The sequence below is a fragment of the Schistocerca cancellata genome, chromosome 6 (assembly GCF_023864275.1).
Source record: "Schistocerca cancellata isolate TAMUIC-IGC-003103 chromosome 6, iqSchCanc2.1, whole genome shotgun sequence".
Taxonomy (NCBI): Eukaryota; Metazoa; Arthropoda; class Insecta; order Orthoptera; family Acrididae; genus Schistocerca; species Schistocerca cancellata.
In genome coordinates, this window is record NC_064631.1 from 426,296,054 (window position 1) to 426,318,258 (window position 22,205).

The 22,205-nt window shown below is 42.8% G+C and overlaps 1 protein-coding gene across 1 annotated transcript in view; it reads left to right on the forward strand.

Moving 5' to 3' along the window:
* The window catches only part of LOC126191254 (ribosome biogenesis protein BOP1 homolog), a 95,653-nt gene that overhangs the window by 31,561 nt on the left and 41,887 nt on the right, over positions 1-22,205 (forward strand). Inside the window, exons 5-9 of the mRNA XM_049932064.1 lie at positions 6,708-7,022; positions 7,128-7,295; positions 10,734-10,908; positions 11,003-11,212; positions 11,289-11,392. Of these exons, the coding sequence (XP_049788021.1) occupies positions 6,708-7,022; positions 7,128-7,295; positions 10,734-10,908; positions 11,003-11,212; positions 11,289-11,392 (972 nt within the window). The remainder of the gene's footprint in view (positions 1-6,707; positions 7,023-7,127; positions 7,296-10,733; positions 10,909-11,002; positions 11,213-11,288; positions 11,393-22,205) is intronic.

A 22,205-nucleotide genomic window follows, 5' to 3' on the forward strand; every position in this document is an offset into this window, starting at 1 on the left:
ATATGCTCTTACTTTGTTCATTAAACGACTGTGGGGAACTGTATCGAACGCCTTGCGGAAGTCAAGAAACATGGCATCTACCTGTGAACCCGTGTCTATGGCCCTCTGAGTCTCGTGGACGAATAGCGCGAGCTGGGTTTCACACGACCGTCTTTTTCGAAACCCATGCAGATTCCTACAGAGTAGATTTCTAGTCTCCAGAAAAGTCATTATACTATAGCATAATACGTGTTCCAAAATTCTACAACTGATCGACGTTAGAGATATAGGTCTATAGTTCTGTACATCTGTTCAACGTCCCTTCTTGAAAACGGGGATGACCTGTGCCCTTTTCCAATCCTTTGGAACGCTACGCTTTTCTAGAGACCTACGGTACACCGCTGCAAGAAGGGGGGCAAGTTCCTTCGCGTACTCTGTGTAAAATTGAACTGGTATCCCATCAGGTCCAGCAGCCTTTCCGCTTTTGAGCGATTTTAATTGTTTCTCTATCCCTCTGTCGTCTATTTCGATATCTACCATTTTGTCATCTGTTCGACAATCTAGAGAAGGAACTACAGTGCAGTCTTCCTCTGTGAAACAGCTTTGGAAAAAGACATTTAGTATTTCGGCCTTTAGTCTGTCATCCTCTGTTTCAGTACCATTTTGGTCACAGTGTCTGGACATTTTGTTTTGATCCACCTACTGCTTTGACATAAGACCAAAATTTCTTAGGATTTTCTGCCAAGTCAGTACATAGAACTTTACTTTCGAATTCATTGAACGCTTCTCGCATAGCCCTCCTCACACTACATTTCGCTTTGTGTAATTTTTGTTTGTCTGCAAGGGTTTGGCTATGTTTATGTTTGCTGTTAAGTTCCCTTTGCTTCCGCAGCAGTTTCCTAACTCGGTTGTTGTACCACGGAGGCTCTTTTCCATCTCTTACGATCTTGCTTGGCACATACTCATCTAACGTGTATTGTATGATGGTTTTGAACTTTGTCCACTGATCCTCAACACTATCTGTACTTGAGACAAAACTTTTGTGTTGAGCTGTCGGGTACTCTGTGATCTGCTTTTTGTCACTTTTGCTAAACAGAAAAATCTTCCTACCTGTTTTAATATTTCTATTTACGGCTGAAATCATCGATGCAGTAACCACTTTATGATCGCTGATTTCCTGTTCAGCGTTAACTGTTTCAAATAGTTCGGGTCTATTTGTCACCAGAAAGTCTAATATGTTATCGCCACGAATCGGTTCTCTGTTTAACTGCTAAAGGTAGTTTTCAGATAAAGCACTTAAAAAAATTTCACTGGATTCTTTGTCCCTGCCACCCATTACGAAAGTTTGAGTCTCCCAGTCTATGTCCGGCAAATTAAAATCTCCGCCCAGAACTATAACATGGTGGGGAAATCTACTCGAAATATTTTCCAAATTATCCTTCAGGTGCTCAGCCACAACAGCTGATGAGCCAGGGGGCCTGTAGAGACATCCAATTACCATGTCTGAGCCTGCTTTAACCGTGACCTTCACCCAAATTATTTCACATTTTGGATCTCCGTCAATTTTCTTCGGTACTATTGCACTTCTTATCGCTATAAACACGCCTCCCCCTTCACTGTCCAGCCTGTCTCTGCGGTATACATTCCAATCTGAGTTTAGGATTTCATTACTGTTTACGTCTGGTTTCAGCCAACTTTCTGTCCCTAGTACGCTCCTGCAGTTTACTATTAGCACATTAATATTGTTATTCCCTGTTGCATTTTGCCTACTCCTACCTTGCCGCGTCTCAGGAGGCATCTTGTCGGGCCTAGGGAGGGAATTCTCTAACCTAAAAAACCCACATGTGCACTCCACACGTACTCCGCTACCCTTGTAGCCACTTCCGGCGTGTAGTGCACGCCTGACCTATTCAGGGGGACCCTACATTTCTCCACCCGATAGCGGAGGTAGAGAAATTTGCACTCCAGATCTCCGCAGAATCGTCTGAGCCTCTGGTTTAAGCCTTCCACTCAGCTTCAAACCAGAGGACCACGATCGGTTCTGGGAACGATACTACAAATAGTTAGCTCTGATTCCACCCCGCGAGCGAGGCTTTCCGCCTTCACCAATTCCGCCAACTGCCTTTACGAACTGAGGATGTCCTCTGAACCCAGACGGCAGGAGTCATTGGTGCCGACACGAGCAACAGTTTGCAGTCGGGTGCACCCAGTGCTCTCTATCGCCGCCGGCAGGGCCTCCTCCACATCTCGGATGAGACCCCCCGGCAAGCAGACAGAGTGAACACTGGCCTTCTTCCCCGACCTTTCCGCTATTTCCCTAAGGGGCTCCATCACCCGCCTAACGTTGGAGCTCCCAATAACTAATAAAGCCCCCCCCCCCCCCCTCCCCCGTGTGACTGCTCGGACCTTGATGAAGGAGCGGCCACATGTCCACTCACAGGCAGAGCGGGCGGTGCCACACGGCCAGCCTCCACATTTACCCTCCGCCTCGTGCGCCGCGAACGCCGCTGAAACTGCCACACCCCTTGGGGAGAGGGTGGCCCAACCGCGACCGGTACCCGCGAAGATGTCTCGACAGCAGGGACAATGGGTGAAGCATGTAAACCCTGGGGTGTACCATGTGACGCACCAGACTCCCCACTGCCGCTACAATCCGAGGCAGCAGCCTGAAGACGGCAGACTGCGGCCATCAACATGTTCAGCTGTTCACGAACAGTGGCCAGCTCCTCCTGCATCCATACACAGCAGTCACACATCCTATCCATCCTAAGAAATCAATTTACTGTAGAGAGTTAATCAACTTTTAACTAGACTGCTAATTCACTAAAGGCGGCTGATTGTTGACTAAACTGTGGTTGCTAGCCACTTCTTGCAGAAAAAAATGAAAATAGCACTACCTATCTCTGGACTGTATTGAAAACAAACACTAGCACTACTGGCACTATGGCTGACTAAAGGGACTCTCTCTGACTATTCAAAACAAACATGAAATCTATGGAACACTATTACTAGCGCTCGACAATTAAAGCTTCCTAAAAGCAAAAACACACGGAAGAAGAAGTGACATGTAAGAAAAATACAGTTAATACTTAAATTAAGGTAGCTCGCTGCACAGCAGACGTGAAGCAGACGGCAGTTACGACGACACTGGTGCATTAATAGAGCAAATGTACGAAAAATGTAAGCCACACAGAGAGACTATCAGGATCTACATCTACATCTACATCCATACTCCGCAAGCCACCTGACGGTGTGTGGCGGAGGGTACCTTCAGTACCTCTATCGGTTCTCCCTTCTATTCCAGTCTCGTATTGTTCGTGGAAAGAAGGATTGTCGGTATGCCTCTGTGTGGGCTCTAATCTCTCTGATTTTATTCTCATGGTCTCTTCGCGAGATATACGTAGGAGGGAGCAATATACTGCTTGACTCTTCGGTGAAGGTATGTTCTCGAAACTTTGACAAAAGCCCGTACCGAGCTACTGAGCGTCTCTCCTGCAGAGTCTTCCACTGGAGTTTATCTATCATCTCCGTAACGCTTTCGCGATTACTAAATGATCCTGTAATGAAGCGCGCTGCTCTCCGCTGGATCTTCTCTATGTCTTGTATCAACGCTATCTGGTACGGATCCCACACTGCTGAGCAGTATTCAAGCAGTGGGCGAACAAGCGTACTGTAACCTACTTCCTTTGTTTTCGGATTGCATTTCCTTAGGATTCTTCCAATGAATCTCAGTCTGGCATCTGCTTTACCGGCAATCAACATTATATGATCATTCCATTTTAAATCACTCCTAATGCGTACTCCCAGATAATTTATGGTATTAACTGCTTCCAGTTGCTGACCTGCTATTTTGTAGCTAAATGATAAAGGATCTATCTTTCTGTGTATTCGCAGCACATTACACTTGTCTACATTGAGATTCAGTTGCCATTCCCTGCACCATGCGTCAATTCGCTGCAGATCCTCCTGCATTTCAGTACAATTTTCCATTGTTACAACCTCTCGATACACCACAGCATCATCTGCAAAAAGCCTCAGTGAACTTCCGATGTCATCCACCAGGTCATTTATGTATATTGTGAATAGCAACGGTCCTATGACACTCCCCTGCGGCACACCTGAAATTACTCTTACTTCGGAAGACTTCTCTCCATTGAGAATAACATGCTGCGTTCTGTTATCTAGGAACTCCTCAATCCAATCACACAATTGGTCTGATAGTCCATATGCTCTTACTTTGTTCAATAAACGACTGTGGGGAACTGTATCGAACGCCTTGCGGAAGTCAAGAAACACGGCATCTACCTGTGAACCCGAGTCTATGGCCCTCTGAGTCTCGTGGACAAATAGCGCGAGCTGGGTTTCACATGACCGTCTTTTTCGAAACCCATGCTGATTCCTACAGAGTAGATTTCTAGTCTCCAGAAAAGTCATTATACTCGAACACAATACGTGTTCCAAAATTCTACAACTGATCGACGTTAGAGATATAGGTCTATAGTTCTGCACATCTGTTCGACGTCCCTTCTTGAAAACGGGGATGACCTGTGCCCTTTTCCAATCCTTTGGAACGCTACGCTCTTCTAGAGACCTACGGTACACCGCTGCAAGAAGGGGGGCAAGTTCCTTCGCGTACTCTGTGTAAAATTGAACTGGTATCCCATCAGGTCCAGAGGCCTTTCCTCTTTTGAGCGATTTTAATTGTTTCTCTATCCCTCTGTCGTCTATTTCGATATCTACCATTTTGTCATCTGTGCGACAATCTAGAGAAGGAACTACAGTGTAATCTTCCTCTGTGAAACAACTTTGGAAAAAGACATTTAGTATTTCGGCCTTTAGTCTGTCATCCTCTGTTTCAGTACCATTTTGGTCACAGAGTGTCTGGACATTTTGTTTTGATCCACCTACCGCTTTGACATAAGACCAAAATTTCTTAGGATTTTCTGCTCATTCTGTAAAATTATACTGTCATGTACACACCAACAATGAAAATAATGATAAAATGACAAAATCCACAAATCTACGATATGTGTGAACACAGTAGTGTTCACGTACAAATGATTTGTAGAGCACATATCACCATCACCACATTTCTGTATATATAAATCTAATGATACCAGGATTTTCAAATTAGAAGTAATTGTCAACACATTAAAGTAAAGAATTTATTTTGTTTTCATTTACGTAATTTAATTGCAGCCAACATGAAATGAACATAGAAGTGGAGTAGTTCCACTCCCAAGGAAGAGATGCATATGGGATTATAAAATAATTTCGCTGCACATTTTCTTAATAAATCTGCTAGTGAAAAAGTACAAATTGTGACCTGTAGGTGTTATAATATTGCACTATCATTAATGGTTTCCTGATTTTCTTAAAAGCTTGTCTGTGTGTATTAGAATCTTCTTAATTGTGTATATAATTGTGGAGAACTGAACTATGGCTTTGATATCATCATTCACTCTTGCGGGATTCCTTCTACATCCTGGACCTTTTAAAACTTGAACCTTTCCTGAAACCATTCCAAATGCACATTCATGGTTTTTCTTCCTCTGCCTAAGTAGTAGCTAAAAATTCTTTTCACATATGTAAATCTTTCTTGGGGGATGTTCTTATTAAATAGTTTGGTGAGGGGGATGCTTCATCTGATGAAAAATAGTGAGAAAACAGGCTATAACTACCATCATACGTTAAACCCGATGGGAATGGAATATCAATGCCTGCCAATGTGTTATCTAGTGCTTATACTGCTGAAGCATGAAAATTCCTTGATCAGCATAGCCTACCCTGATTAAAGTAAATAACCCATCAGCATCACAGCATGCCAATAGCACAACAGCATGTTATTGTGTTGGAGCGTAAGTTCATAGCATTTTTCCGTAAGTTTAATAAACACAACAGATACACATGGTAGAGACTTTAGCCATTAATAATGTATTCTCCTTCACTAATTACAACAGCCTGCTGCTGATGGTGCGGTAACTTTTAGATTCCACGGGTGTAGCAACCACGTGATTTTGAGGTGAAGAACTCATGGAGCCACATTTGGAGCACATTTTCATCTGGAGAGGAAGTTCCTTGAAGGTTGTTTGACAGAGAACAGAAAAGGTGAAAATCTGGGGGCCCAAGTTCATGTGAATAAGTTGGGTGTGGAATGACGTCCAAGCTGAACACCTGTATAGTGTTTTTTGCCAGTCTAGCAGAATACGGAGGGGCATTGTCATGGAGTAGCATCCTTCATGCAGTCTTCGTGGTAGTTGTTTGTGGATTACATTTGCAAAACATTTATTTACAATAAATGTCAGCAGTGATGGTTACACCTTGGGGCAGCAATTTGCAATAACTACACTGTCACTGTTATACCAGATGCATAACAAGCAGGTTGTTGTTCAGGGAGTTACTGCTTTGTTTGGGATCAACCATTCCTCTTTTTCCTTATTTATCATAAAGACACCATTTTTTGTCACCGTAATGATACAGGATAGGTATGGTCAGTGTTGTTAACAAGCCAGTTGCTGATGAGCAAGCACAGAGGCACATATGACCACCCACTGATTTTTCTCCTTTTTGCCTTAGAGTATGCTTCTGTAGTAATGCTTTACCTTGCAATAAACTGTAGTAATGCTGAAATTTGTTTTGTGTTGGTTTCATAATGGAACTCTGTTATCCCCAATATACTTTACTTGCTACAGTTGTATGTTTTAACTGTTTATTTATTTTATTAATAGCCTTGGATAGAATGGTTTACCTCAGAAGTCATGAAGACACCACTACGAAAGTTTCCAGAACACAAACGATCGTTCTTGCCAAGTAAATCAGAGAAAGAAAAAGTATCTAAATTGGTTCATGCTATAAAAATGGGATGGATAAAACCAAGGAAAGAAAAAGATAAAGATCCAAAATTTTATATGTTGTGGCAGACAGACGATACAGCTGAACACATGAGACGTATTCATGATCATATACCAGCTCCAAAACGTCATTTGCCTGGGCATGCTGAATCCTACAATCCTCCACCAGAATATCTCTTTGATGAAAGAGAAGTAAGTAACTGAATAGTACTTGTTCTAGTAAGTAACTTGCAACAACAGACATAAATTTAATTATTTATGGTGACATTGCTTAACAGATATTTTCTTTATTGGCAGGTAAAACAGTGGAATAAGCTGCAAGCCACACCATGGAAGAGGAAACTTCACTTCATACCTCAGAAATACAGGTCATTGAGGGAAGTTCCAGCTTACAGTAGATATATTAGAGAGAGGTTCTTACGTTGTCTGGATTTATACATGTGCCCACGAGCAAGGAAGATGAGGGTAAGTTAAGTAATTATTTTTGTTATTACTTACAGGAAACCCTTTAAAATTATGTGCAGTGTTCAAAACCTGAGGCAGTTGGTGTGGTGAATATGGTTCTATGAATCTAAAGGTCTTAAGTCAGTACATCATTTGCTGCATTCCTGGCACCCAACACGATTTTCACCTCTTCCAAAGATTTGTGAGAATGAAAAGCAGCAAGTTGCACCAACTGAAGGAATCTACATTAAGCAGTAATGTTCCTCTGTAACTCAATAAGAATGAGTATCATCAAGGTTGCCACAAGTTCTAGAAATCAGGGAATGTCAGGGAATTTCAGATGTATCAGGGAAATTTGGAAAAAAAAAAAAAACCTGGAAAAATCTTGTTTTTGTCTCAGTAGATGAAATGGTTTGTTTAGTGAGATGTCATTCACCGCCACTGGCTGGACACAGCTGAGTACGTACGCCGCTTTCCTACTCATCCCTAATACTTTGCCCTTCTTACCGCTCCCCTCAGCTTGCAGTCAGTGCTGCCACCACTATTTGCCGCTAGCCTAGCAGCTGCCGACGAGAGGCAGGGAGGTGTGAGGTGTGGTTTGTTTGGATCTGATTTTCAGAGATTGTTGACACAGCAGCTGGAGACGGCGGTCGTGTGTCCGTGAGTTGTCTGAGTGATTTTGTGAATGTGTGTTTGCACACTATTGTTTTCCGACAAAGGCTATGGCCAAAAATTTAATTCTGAGAGTATGATGGTCTTTTCTACATGCCTGTCTTTGGCTCATCGATCATCTTTACAGTGAGTTGCTACCTATCCTCATTAGTATTGATTCCCAAAGTATTTGTTCAATTTATCTGTTACATGGATTGATCACTATGGTCTTATTTCATCAACATGGCGTCTGTGATGCATGAATAGCTGGCCACACGAGTGGATTTCTGTGACAGGCCACAACCGCTGGCCATTTCTGTGGGTATCTCTAACGGATTGGGCCTGCCAATCTGAAACCTGTAATTTCCCACTAATGTGCAGGCCCTGCCAATCGAATCTTGTCTCACCAATCTGTTCGCAGGCCAGGTCTGTCTGTGTGGCATAATGCAGCGAATTTTCGTGGTTTATCCGTGGACCCAGGACTGCGTTGCTCCTCAGCAGGCCAGAGGCCATGGGGATGAATTTCAGCCATTGTGACTGTCTAACCACAAGTATATTGAACAGTGCAGTGTTTTATAGAAATTTTATTTATTGTAGTACATTTTGACACTTTGAAAGTAGTTTATTTATTAAAAAGATGGACGATAAGAAGAAGAAAATTGTAGCAGTTGCTGGCAGTTTGGACACTATGTACTCATATATTTCTCGAAAGAAAAATCATTTGATATCAGTAAAATAATAGACATAACACGGTGAGTAATAATAACAATAAAGAACATAGTAGAACCAACATTTTGTTGCCAGTCACCTATAGTGTTGGTTTACACAACTCTTCCCTGTCTTATACACTTCTTTCAAGAGGCCTAATTTTTTCTGAGGTTGTTTCTGAGAATAGTGAAGGTATTTTAAATCTGTCTTGCAAAAGGAAAAGTTTATTTTTGTCACCATGTGTGTTTCATTTTATTGAAATAAAATAATGATAGTGGTCTTAATGAAACACACAAACCGTTTAACCTGCTTTCTCCATCTAAAAACAGTTCATTACAAAATATGTTGATGTTAGTACTTAAGATTTTGCCTCACATGAGAGAGAAATTCAGAAATCCTGACGTATTTTTCAGATCTCAAAGTTTGTCAAGGGAAGATGCTAAAACTTATCTGGAAATCAGGGAATTTCACTTGGGTAAACTGGTGGCAGCCCTGATCATGCTCAATAGAGTTCCTTTATTTTTTAACTAACATTCAGGCCTGAGTTACTTTACTGCATACTTTTAATAATAAAATAATTATGTAGCAGCTGTGTTGTCGACAGTTATTTTAACTGTCTGTTATAGGTATTTACATTCTGTGAGAACTTTCCTACTTCATTAATTTTTTGTATGGACTGTATACATTGATTTGGGAGATAGGCTGCAGCAGTTGCACCGTATTTCAGAAAGAATCATTCACATTTGTTGTTCATTGGTTGTTTTTAGTGTGTAGTATAGATTGTGATTGAATAAGAAGAAAATTGGAATTAATAGAAATATTGAGTGTAAAATAATGGTGCAACAACCATCTTGCCTGCAAAAAAAAAAGTGAAGCTCTGAGAAGGGGTGGAAGAAACTTGTTTGTGCTAATTCAACTGGGAAGAGTGACATAAAGCCATATTTCTTCTCCTGAGGCAAGCTGCTTCACAACTGTTGCCACTGATATTTGATATCATAGATACTGGCACTGGGACGGAGCTGATGTCCAAGCTGGTCCCCATAAGTTCTGTCAATGACAGATCTGGTTATCTTTCCAGCTTGGGAGAGTCTCATTGTCATGTTCACAGTTCATAGACACTCACCCCGTGTGTGCGTGAGCAGTGTCCTGTTGAAAACTTGATCAGTGATATTGTCACATAAAAGGTAACACATGAGGAGACCGAATGTCCTAGGTGTAAAATTGTGCCTACAACCTGTGACCTGAAGTTGTACCCAGTGGCTTCTCACACCATGACACCTGGAGAAACTCTGCTGTTTCTCTCAAAAACCCTGTAAAAATGGGATCTTGTCCCATGTCACCTCCATACTTGCCAAAAATTGTCATCTGGGGTAGAGCAGAACTGATTCATCACTGAACGGAACACGACTTGCTTTCCAGTCATGACACCACTCCAGATGCAGCTATTCATGTTGTGCTGTTAATGGCAGCCTACACATGGGAGGGTAATTCCGTAGAACAGCTGCTGCTCGTATCCAATCAAGTTGCAGAATGACACATGATATTAGATTTGAAGGACTTATGATGTGCTTGGTGCACAGTATGGAGATCCTTGCCTTTAGTGATTAAACTTGGTTGCCTGAAATCTTGATGAGTAGTAAACCTGCCCTCACATTTACATTCAGTGAAACATTGGGTCACTGTATCTTCCCAGTGCTCCATCAACCTGGACATTGCACGATTTGACCAACAGGCCAAATGGAGACATGTAATGAGGCCCCTTTCAAACTCTGTTAGTTGCTGACAATGATGTTTCACACAAGTACTCTGCACCATAAAGCCTTCACACTGAGCATTCCACATCTGACACTGTTTACACCCCTTATATACTCAGCCAGGCTTGCTAACAACACTAAAATGACACTGATACACTCTGTTAACTATTTCATCTCTTACAGAGAATTGCAGCTCTTGATCATTTATATAGCTGCCAAAGGTATGGAGGTGCACGAAGTTACATTTTCATCTGACCATGTCTTATGGATGCTTCACTTTTTAGTTAGGCAGCGTATAGAGAAGTTGAGTGAAATTAATATAGATATATGTTTTATTTCCCTCCAGTTGACAATTCAACCTGAAGAATTAGTTCCACAGCTCCCAAGTCCTAAAGATTTGCAGCCATTTCCAACTGTTATGTCACTTGTTTATAAAGGACATACTGACATGGTTCGAACTATTGCTGTGGAACCCAAAGGGCAGTTCCTTGCCTCTGGCTCAGACGATCTTACTGTGAAAAGTAAGGATAAGAAAGTAACTGTAGCATGTATTTATTTTACTACTGAAGTGTTACAGGAGGGATACAGTTTTCTGGTTCTGTTTTTTCTTTTCAGTTTGGGAAGTATCTACAGGTCGCTGTGTGCGCACAATTCCAGCAGGTGGAATTGTGCGAAGTGTCAGCTGGTGTCCAAATCAGTCTCTCTCTCTAATTGCAATAGCTGCCGACAAGAAGGTATTACTGGTTAATCCAGGTGTTGGGGACCACATGATTGTCAACAAAACTGATAATTTACTGCAAGATCCACCAGAGCAGGATATACTGAGTATGTACTTATATTATTAAAACAGTGAGAAAACAACAGGTAATTGAATTTTCTTCATGACAGTTTTTGTTTCCAGTTCCAGAGAGAATAAAGAGTGCAGTCCAGTGGGAAAAGCCATCTGAGAGTGACTGGAAAAATGGAATCCGTATAATACTGAATCACTTCAAAGAAGTGAGACAGGTAATTTGAACAATAGAGATTTAGTTCACAGACTTCTAAAAGAACTTGAACTTTCACTTTGTGTAAGTACGAGTGAAGATAAAGAAGGCTCTTACTTGCATGACAGATGAAAATTAGATAACCGAGGATGCACAGAAGTTATAATTTTAATGGAGGCAAGAATGTGTGTAAATAATGATGCGATATGTGTAGCTCCGTATACCTAATATTACTTTGATACGTGTCTCCCTTCTAGCTGTTTGCACAAATGTCATACCAAGAATAGTGTCTGATGCAATGAGCTGTGCATTCATTATGTACTGCATAGGGATAATGGATGTGAATAAAGACTGACTGTACTGACTGCTTGTTATTGCATAAGAATACTAGATGTGGATAAAGATTGAATGCACTGACTGCATATCATGCAGTGTCTTCAGTTTTTTTAGGCATACAGGAGTGCATGGTGGGTAGATACTTGCTTTGAATTAAGCCAGTTTCTAATGTGATCAAATTTCATTTACATGGTGGAAAAATACAACACAATGTGTTCCAGGGGAATGGTAAATATTTAGGGATATGACAGGAATGCTCATTTGAAGGGAAAAAAAACTTTACACGGGCATATGCACTATTCTGAATGGTTTCCAATAAAGAACACCTTTAATGTACATCTGTTTTTGGGCTAGTGGTGCTCACCTGTTTGTCTGTCCCACCCAACCTCTGATATTTTATTCTAGCTCACCCTACCTTGTTGCTTTCGTCGTTGCCAAGGATGTCTTTCTGCCATTTTACTAACCCATTAAAGGCACTGTTACCAAGTGAAGTAGTGCAAGGAATTGAGAGTGTATCAGAGAGAATTGGTTAACTGTGTTAATACATGTGCTGCCTGAAACGCCACACACCTATTCTAATGAAGAGTATGCAGATGTGGGGTATATGTATGGCTTCTGTGATGGTAGTACTCTCTCTGCTGCCGAACTATGCTGGCAGTGCTTTCTAACACATCAGGTTCCTAATTGTAGAGTGCTTACCAGAGTTTTGAGCACATTGTGTGAAAAAGGCATTCTTTCAAGTTGTCATTATTCTTCTGAACATTTAATTCAACAACCTGTGCAGGAGGAACAACACATTTTTGAAATAGTGCAGTATAGTTCTACTTTCTGCACAGATCAGTGTCTCACAAACACATGTATGGTGAATACCACATTTGGAAAACTTGTACCTATTTCACATGCAGCACATCCACAGTGTTCACATTGGTGACAATGCCACACATCTTGTATTTTATTTGATTACAGCTTGATAATAAATTTCACTGGGAGGAGCATACTGCAGAACTATTGAAGTGCCCAAACGAATCTCTATTTGCTATGCAAATGTTGTCATAATTAGGTGATATAAAAATAAAAAGAAGCTAGTTTACTATGCTTCCTTTCATTCCATAATGTCATATGGGATTATTTTCTGGGGTAACTCATCAAACCAAGCAAAAGTTTTTCGAGACCAAAACTGTGCAGTACAAATTATTTTTGGTGTGAACTCAAGAACATCCTGTAGAGGGTCATTGCTTCCCAATGCATTTATTCCTTAATGAAATTTCTCACTAAAATGCATATCTTTCTTTCAAACCAACAGCTCAGTTCACGGAGTCACTACTAGAAACAAGAGTAACTTTCACAAAGATTTGAAGTCACGTACTTTGGTTCAGAAGGGTGTCCACTATTCAGCAACACACATTCTCAGTAACATCCCAGCAACCATTTAAAGCTTAACTAATAAAAAGAGTCTGAAGGATTTATTGATGCCCAGCTGCTTCTACTTCATTGATGAATTTCTTAGCAGAACCGATTGCTGTGTGTGTGTGTGTGTGTGTGTGTGTGTGTGTGTGTGTGTGTGTGTGTGTTAGTTATTAGAAATATCACATAATTGGAATATTTAGTACAAATTTTGTGCAGCAATGCAACCATTGTAAATAAGTGCTGTAAAATGTTTTTTATTGTATTTTTTTTTATTTGATGGTGAGTAGCTACAATAGCCTATGAATTATCATATGCACCTAAGTGTATCAATACGAGAGAAGGAAAGTTGCTACTCACCATATAGTTGAGATGCTGAACCGCGATAGGCGCAATAAAAAGATTCACACAATCGTAGCTTTCGGCCATTAAGGCCTTTGCCAGCAGTAGACTCACACACACACACACACACACACACACACACACACACACACACACACAAGCGCAACTTGCACACACTTCTGCAGTCTCAGAGAGCTGAAACTACACTACGAGCAGCAGCTCCAGTGCATGATGGGAGTGGCGACTGGGTGAGGGTAAGGAGGAGGCTGGGGCAGGGAGGGATAGTATGGTGGGAGTGGCGGACAGTGAAGTGTTGCAGTTTAGACGGAGGGTGGGAGAGAAGGTGCGGAGGAGGGAGGGGGTAAGTAGTGGAAAGGAGAGAAATAAAAATAACAATAGAAGAAATTAAAAGACTGGGTGTGGCGGTGAAATGACAGCTGTGTAGTGCTGGAATGGGAACAGGGAGGGGGTTGGATGGGTGAGGAGAGTGACTAGGGAAGGTTGAGGCCAGGAGGGTTACGGGAACATAGGATGCATTGCAGGGAAAGTTCCCACCTGCGCCATTCAGAAAATCTGGTGTTGGCGGGCAGGACCCGTATGGTACAGGCTGTGAAGCATGGCAGCATGCTCAGCAACAGGGTGGTCCACTTGTTTCTTGGCCACAGTTTGTCGGTGGCCATTCATGCAGACAGACAGCTTGTTGGTTGCATGCCTACATAGAATGCAGCACAGTGGTTGCAGCTTGGCTTGTAGATCACATGACTGGTTTCACAGGTAGCCCTGCCTTTGATGTGATACGTAATGTTAGTGACTGGACTGGAGTAGATGGCAGTAGGAGGAAGTATGGGACAGGTCTTGCATCTAGGTCTATTACAGGGGTATGAGGCATGAGATTGGTAGCAGGGGTTGTGTAAGGATGGGCGAGTATATTGTGTAGCTTCGGTGGATGGAAAAATACCACGGTAGGAAGGGTGGGGAGGACATTTCTCATTTCAGGGTACGACGAGTCGTAATAGAAACCCTGGCGGAGAATGTAATTCAGTACTTCCAGTCCCGGATGGTACTGAGTTACGGGGGGAATGCTCCTCTGTGGTCGGACTGTGGGACTTTGGGAGGTGGTGGGATACTGGAAAGATACGGCACGGGAGATTTGTTTTTGTTCAAGGATGGGAGGATAATTACGGTCAGTGAAGGCTTCAGTGAGACCCTCGGTATATATAGAGAGGGACTGCTCTTCACTGCAGATGCGACGACCACGGGTGGCTAGGCTGTACGGAAGGGACTTCTTGGTATGAATCGGGTGGCAGCTGTCGAAGTGGAGGTATTGTTGGTGGTTAGTAGGTTTGATGTGGACGGAGGTACAGATGCAGCCATCTCTGAGGCAGAGGTCAACATCTAGGAAGGTGGCTTGTTGGTTTGAGTAGGATCAGGTGAATCAAATGGGGGAGAAGTTGTTGAGGTTCTGGAGGAATGTGAATAAGGTGTCCTCACCTTCAGTCCAGATAGAAAAGTTGTTATCAATGAATCTGAACCAGGTGAGGGGTTTAGGATTCTGGGTTTTTAGGAAGGATTCCTCTAGATGGCCCATGAATAAGTTAGCATAGGATGGTGCCATGTGGGTGCCCATAGCTGTACTGCGGATTTGTTTGTAGGTAATGCCTTCAAAGGAGAAGTAATTGTGGGTGAGGATATAGTTGGTCATGGAAACTAGGAAGGAGGTTGTTGGTTTGGAATCCATAGGGCGTCTGGAAAGGTAGTGTTCGATAGCTGTAAGGCCATGGGCATTAGGAATGTTAGTGTACAGGGAGGTGGCATCAATAGTGACGTGCAGGGCACTGTGTGGTAAAGGGAGAGGAACTTCAGAGAGTTGGTCGAGGAAATGGTTGGTATCTTTTATATAGGAGGATAGGTTCTGAGTAATAGGTTGAAGATGTGGATCTACAAGAGCAGAGATTCTCTCAGTGGGCTCACAGTAACTGGCCACAATGGGGCGTCCTGCGTGGTTGGGTTTATGGACTTTAGGAAGCATGTAGAAGGTGGGAGTGCGGGGAGTGGTAGGGGTAAGTATAGAGATGGACTCTGGGGAGAGGTTCTGGGATGGGTTTAAGGATTTGAGTAGTGACTGGAGATCCTGCTGGATTACTGGAATGGGATGGCTGTGGCATGGTTTGTAGGTGGAAGTATCTGGCAGATAACAGAGCAGAGATCTAGATACAAGACCTGTCCCATACATCCTCCTACTACCACCTACTCCAGTCCGGTCACTAACATTACCTATCACATCAAAAGCAGGGCTACCTGTGAAACCAGGCATGTGATCTACAAGCCAAGCTGCAACCACTGTGCTGCATTCTTTGTAGGCATGCAACCAACAAGCTGTGTTTCCGCATGAATGGCCACCACAAACTGTGGCCAAAAAACAAGTGGACCACCCTGTAACTGAACATGCTGCCAAACATGATACCCCTCACCTCAATGACTGCTTCACAGCCCGTGCCATATGGATCCTTCCCACCAACACCAGCTTTTCTGAATTGCGCAGGTGGGAACTTTACCTGCAATACATCCTACGTTCCTGTAACCCTCCTGGCCTTAACCTTCGCTAGTCACTGTCCTCACCCATCCAGCCCCCTCTCTGTTACCATTCCAGCACTACACAGCCGTCATTTCACAGCCACACCCAGTCTTTTAATTTCTTCTATTTTTATTTCTCTCCTTTCCGCTACTTACCCCCCTCCCCGCCGCACCTTCTCTCCCATCCTCCGTCTAAACTGCAACACTTCACTGTCCGCCACTCCCACCATACTATCCCTCCCCGCCCCAGGCTTCTCCTTACCCTCACCCAGTCGCCACTCCCATCATGCACTGGTGCTGCTGCTCGTAGTGTAGTTTCAGCTCTCTGAGACTGCAGATGTGTGTGCAAGTTGTGCTTGCGTGAGTGTCTGTGTGCGTGTGTGTAGTGTGTCTACTGCTGACAAAGGCCTTAATGGTCGAAAGCTATGATTGTGTGAAACTTTTTATTGTGCCTATCGCGGCTCAGCATCTCTGCTATATGGTGAGTAGCAACTTTCCTTCTCTTGTATTGTTACATTCCATCCTGGATTTTCCATTGTTTCATTTTTGCCTGACGGCTTTTCCTCAATCCTAATCCTGAGCTGTTTTCCTTTGTAACTACATTTTTTTGCGTCGCTGTACTCAATGTCCATTGTTCTTTCTTTTCCTTCCTGTATTTCTCTTGTTGCATTATGGACTGCAATACATGCACTTCTTATGAGTCACACTGTATCAACAGACTCGGCCGCGCGCAACAGATGGTGTCAATAACACACTGATTGTTGGTGCAGCATCTTGTTGTTGTTGTGGTCTTCAGTCCTGTGACTGGTTTGATGTAGCTCTCCATGCTACTCTATCCTGTGCAAGCTTCTTCATCTCCCAGTATCTACTGCAACCTACATCCTTCTGAATCTGCTTAGTGTATTCATCTCTTGGTCTCCCTCTACGATTTTTACCCTCCACACTGCCCTCCAATGCTAGATTTGTGATCCCTTGATGCCTCAAAACATGTCCTACCAACCGATCCCTTCTTCTAGTCAAGTTGTGCCACAAACTTCTCTTCTCCCCAATCCTATTCAATACCTCCTCATTAGTTACGTGATCTACCCACGTTATCTTCAGCATTCTTCTGTAGCACCACATTTCGAAAGCTTCTATTCTCTTCTTATCCAAACTAGTTATCGTCCATGTTTCACTTCCATACATGGCTACACTCCATACAAATACTTTCAGAAACGACTTCCTGACACTTAAATCTATACTCGATGTTAACAAATTCCTCTTCTTGAGAAACGCTTTCCTTGCCATTGCCAGTCTACATTTTATATCCTCTCTACTTCGACCATCATCGGTTATTTTACTCCCTAAATAGCAAAACTCCTTTACTACTTTAAGTGTCTCATTTCCTAATCTAATTCCCTCAGCATCACCCGACTTAATTTGACTACATTCCATTATCCTCGTTTTGCTTTTGTTGATGTTCATCTTATATCCTCCTTTCAAGACACTGTCCATTCCATTCAACTGCTCTTCCAAGTCCTTTGCTGTCTCTGACAGAATTACAATGTCATCGGCGAACCTCAACGTTTTTATTCTTCTCCATGAATATTAATACCTACTCCGCATTTTTCTTTTGTTTCCTTTACTGCTTGCTCAATATACAGATTGAATAACATCGGGGAGAGGCTAAAACCCTGTCTTACTCCTTTCCCAACCACTGCTTCCCTTTCATGCCCCTCGACTCTTATAACTGCCATCTGGTTTCTGTACAAACTGTAAATAGCCTTTCGCTCCCTGTATTTTACCCCTGCCACCTTTAGAATTTGAAAGAGAGTATTCCAGTTAACGTTGTCAAAAGCTTTCTCTAAGTCTACAAATGCAAGAAACGTAGGTTTGCCTTTTCTTAATCTTTCTTCTAAGATAAGTCGTAAGGTCAGTATTGCCTCACGTGTTCCAACATTTCTACGGAATCCAAACTGATCTTCCCCGAGGTCGGCTTCTACCAGTTTTTCCATTCGTCTGTAAAGAATTCGCGTTAGTATTTTGCAGCTGTGACTTATTAAACTGATAGTTCGGTAATTTTCACATCTGTCAACACCTGCTTTCTTTGGGATTGGAATTATTATATTCTTCTTGAAGTCTGAGGGTATTTCGCCTGTCTCATACATCGTGCTCACCAGATGGTAGAGTTTTGTCATGACTGGCTCTCCCGAGGCCATCAGTAGTTCAAATGGAATGTTGTCTACTCCCGGGGCCTTGTTTCGACTCAGGTCTTTCAGTGCTCTGTCAAACTCTTCACGCAGTAGCTTATCTCCCATTTCGTCTTCATCTACATCCTCTTCCATTTCCATAATATTGTCCTCAAGTACAACGCCCTTGTATAAACCCTCTATATACTCCTTCCACCTTTCTGCCTTCCCTTCTTTGCTTAGGACTGGGTTGCCATCTGAGCTCTTGATATTCATACAAGTGGTTCTCTTCTCTCCAAAGGTCTCTTTAATTTTCCTGTAGGCAGTATCTATCTTACCCCTAATGAGACAAGCCTCTACATCCTTGCATTTGTCCTCTAGCCATCCCTGCTTAGCCATTTTGCACTTCCTGTCGATATCATTTTTGAGACGTTTGTATTCCTTTTTGCCTGCTTCATTTACTGCGTTTTTATATTTTCTCCTTTCATCAATTAAATTCAATATTTCTTCTGTTACCCAAGGATTTCTATTAGCCCTCGTCTTTTTACCTATTTGATCCTCTGCTGCCTTCACTACTTCATCCCTCAGAGCTACCCATTCTTCTTCTACTGTATTTCTTTCCCCCATTCCTGTCAATTGTTCCCTTATGCTCTCCCTGAAACTCTCTACAACCTCTGGTTCTTTCAGTTTATCCAGGTCCCATCTCCTTAAATTCCCACCTTTTTGCAGTTTCTTCAGTTTCAATCTGCAGTTCATAACCAATAGATTGTGGTCAGAATCCACATCTGCCCCTGGAAATGTCTTACAATTTAAAACCTGGTTCCTAAATCTCTGTCTTACCATTATATAATCTATCTGATACCTTTTAGTATCTCCAGGATTCTTCCAGGTATACAACTTTCTTTTATGATTCTTGAACCAAGTGTTGGCTATGATTAAGTTATGCTCTGTGCAAAATTCTACAAGGCGGCTTCCTCTTTCATTCCTTCCCCCCAATCCATATTCACCTACTATGTTTCCTTCTCTCCCTTTTCCTACTGACGAATTCCAGTCACCCATGACTATTAAATTTTCGTCTCCCTTCACTACCTGAATAATTTCTTTTATCTCGTCATACATTTCATCTATTTCATCATCATCTGCAGAAGTAGTTGGCATATAAACTTGTACTACTGTAGTAGGCATGGGCTTTGTGTCTATCTTGGCCACAATAATGCGTTCACTATGCTGTTTGTAGTAGCTAACCCGCACTCCTATTTTTTTATTCATTATTAAACCTACTCCTGCATTACCCCTATTTGATTTTGTATTTATAACCCTGTAATCACCTGACCAAAAGTCTTGTTCCTCCTGCCACCGAACTTCACTAATTCCCACTATATCTAACTTTAACCTATCCATTTCCCTTTTTAAATTTTCTAACCTACCTGCCCGATTAAGGGATCTGACATTCCACGCTCCGATCCGTAGAATGCCAGTTTTCTTTCTCCTGATAATGACGTCCTCCTTAGTAGTCCCCGCCCGGAGATCCGAATGGGGGACTATTTTACCTCCGGAATATTTTACCCAAGAGGACGCCATCATCATTTAATCACACAGTAGAGCTGCATGTCCTCGGGAAAAATCTTATGTCCCACATTACTCCCACCAATATAATGTAGCCTATACCTTCAAACCGATCACGCTCCCAGTGTCAGTTCCCATATTTTTGTGTGTTATCTCCCGCACTTTTCCGGTACCAGACGATCTTACATCTCTAACTACGAACCCCTCCCCACCCCCCACACTTTCTCTGTTCTATCCCTGTTCGCACCCACTAAATCCACCTCATCCAGTTACATCTGCCGTCCCTCTTCTCTACGCTTATCCGCCCTCAAACCTGCTACCCACAATAATATACTTATATTTATTAATTATTAGTTATTCTGTACTTTGACCTTTGTGACTTCCAGCCAATTTTAGTGTGTTTACGCCTTCCACTATTGTCGTCCTCCTCAGATTTAATTTCTTTTTTTCCCCCCTGTGCATCCATTTCCTACTTTTCACACTTATTTGGGTGTTTTTTGCGTAATTTTCTGACGCAGTTCTACTTTCTTACATATTTTTTTGCATTTTTGCTCCACCATGGATCCTTGCTCTTTCCATCTGCATCAATACAGAAAAGTGTCCTTATCCCTAGCCAGATCCCAGTCCCACATACTGTTCCTGCGTTGTTGCTTGGCTCATGAATTCCCCCCTAATGGCCTTATCATCAAATTACCCATCTCTGGTTGCCACCCCTCCTTCCGCAACGACCTCCACCTGTTCAGATTCCACCAATCCTTACCCCTCACCAACATAGTCCTGCAAAACCATATCAACCAAGCCCAATCCTCCTTGCAGTACCTTCTCTCCATCCGCAAAATTCCGCTACTATTTAATCCCATGTTCCTGGAACCCATAACACACATTGAAACTGTTGCCCTGCAGGAACTTGATCAACATGCACAACGCCACCTCAAAAAGCTCTCCATCCTGCTTACTTCCTACTCCCGCCTCGGAGTACCACTGTCCACTACTTCTACAACAACCTCCAAACCTCCCCCACGCCCCCTCATAGCTGACAAACCTTGTCTTGCAGACCTACTTCTCTTACCCTACCCTCCAAAACTCCCTCCCACCACCACACAGAACTCAAATCCTAAACAAACCCACTACACAGTCATGAACCTTTCCTCCAGAAGCCTTAGTCCCACAGAAATATCAATCCTTTCCAAAGGCCTAACTTTTTGCCCCACTCCCAAATTCAACTATGCAGGACTAGTTAAAGACCTTCTCTCCTTCTCCCGGTCCCTACAGTCGAAACACTTTTTCGCCACCAACTCGACCAATCATACTCAACCAAAGACCAACATTGAACCTTGCCTAACTCAGTTCACTCCTCCATCCAACCGTGATCGACCCCCACTGCCTCCAAACCACCCCCTGTTAACTTCCTAGAATTCCTTATCCTTGAACCTTGCCTCACCATCATTCCCCAAATCACTCAACATGCATACTAACCTTACATCCTCAGAAAGAACCGCATCTAAAAGCTGATCCGATCTTATAATCCTACCTGCAGACAAAGGCTCCACCACTGTAGTTTTGAACAGCAAGGATTACGTGGCAGAAGGACTCCATCACTATCAGATACTTTCACCTACAAACTATGCCACAGCCATCCCATTCCAGTAATCCAGCAGGATCTCCAGTCACTACTCAAATCCTTAGGCCCATCCCAGAACCTCTCCCCAGAGTCCATCTCTCTACTTACCCCTACCACTCCCCGCAATCCCACCTTCTACATGCTTCGTAAAGTCCATAAACCCAACCACGCAGGACGCCCCATTGTGGCCAGTTACTGTGAGCCCACTGAGAGAATCTCTGCTCTTGTAGATCAACACCTTCAACCTATTACCTGGAACCTATCCTCCTATATAAAAGATACCAACCATTTCCTCGACCGACTCTCTGAAGTTCCTCTCCCTTTACCACACAGTGCCCTGCACATCACTATTGATGCCACCTCCCTGTACACTAACATTTCTAATGCCCATGGCCTTACAGCTATCGAACACTATCTTTCCAGACGCCCTATGGATTCCAAACCAACAACCTCCTTCCTAGTCTCCATGACCAACTATATCCTCACCCACAATTACTTCTCCTTTGAAGGCATTACCTACAAACAAATCCGCAGTACAGCTATGGGCACCCGCATGGCACCATCCTATACTAACTTATTCATGGGCCATCTAGAGGAATCCTTCCTAAAAACCCAGAATCCTAAACCCCTCACCTGGTTCAGATTTTTTGATGACAACTTTTCTATCTGGATTGAAGGTGAGGACACCTTTTTCACATTCCTCCAGAACCTCAACAACTTCTCCTCCATTTGATTCACCTGGTCTTACTCAACCCAACAAGCCTTCTTCCTAGATGTTGACCTCCGCCTCAGAGATGGCTACATCAGTACCTCCGTCCATATCA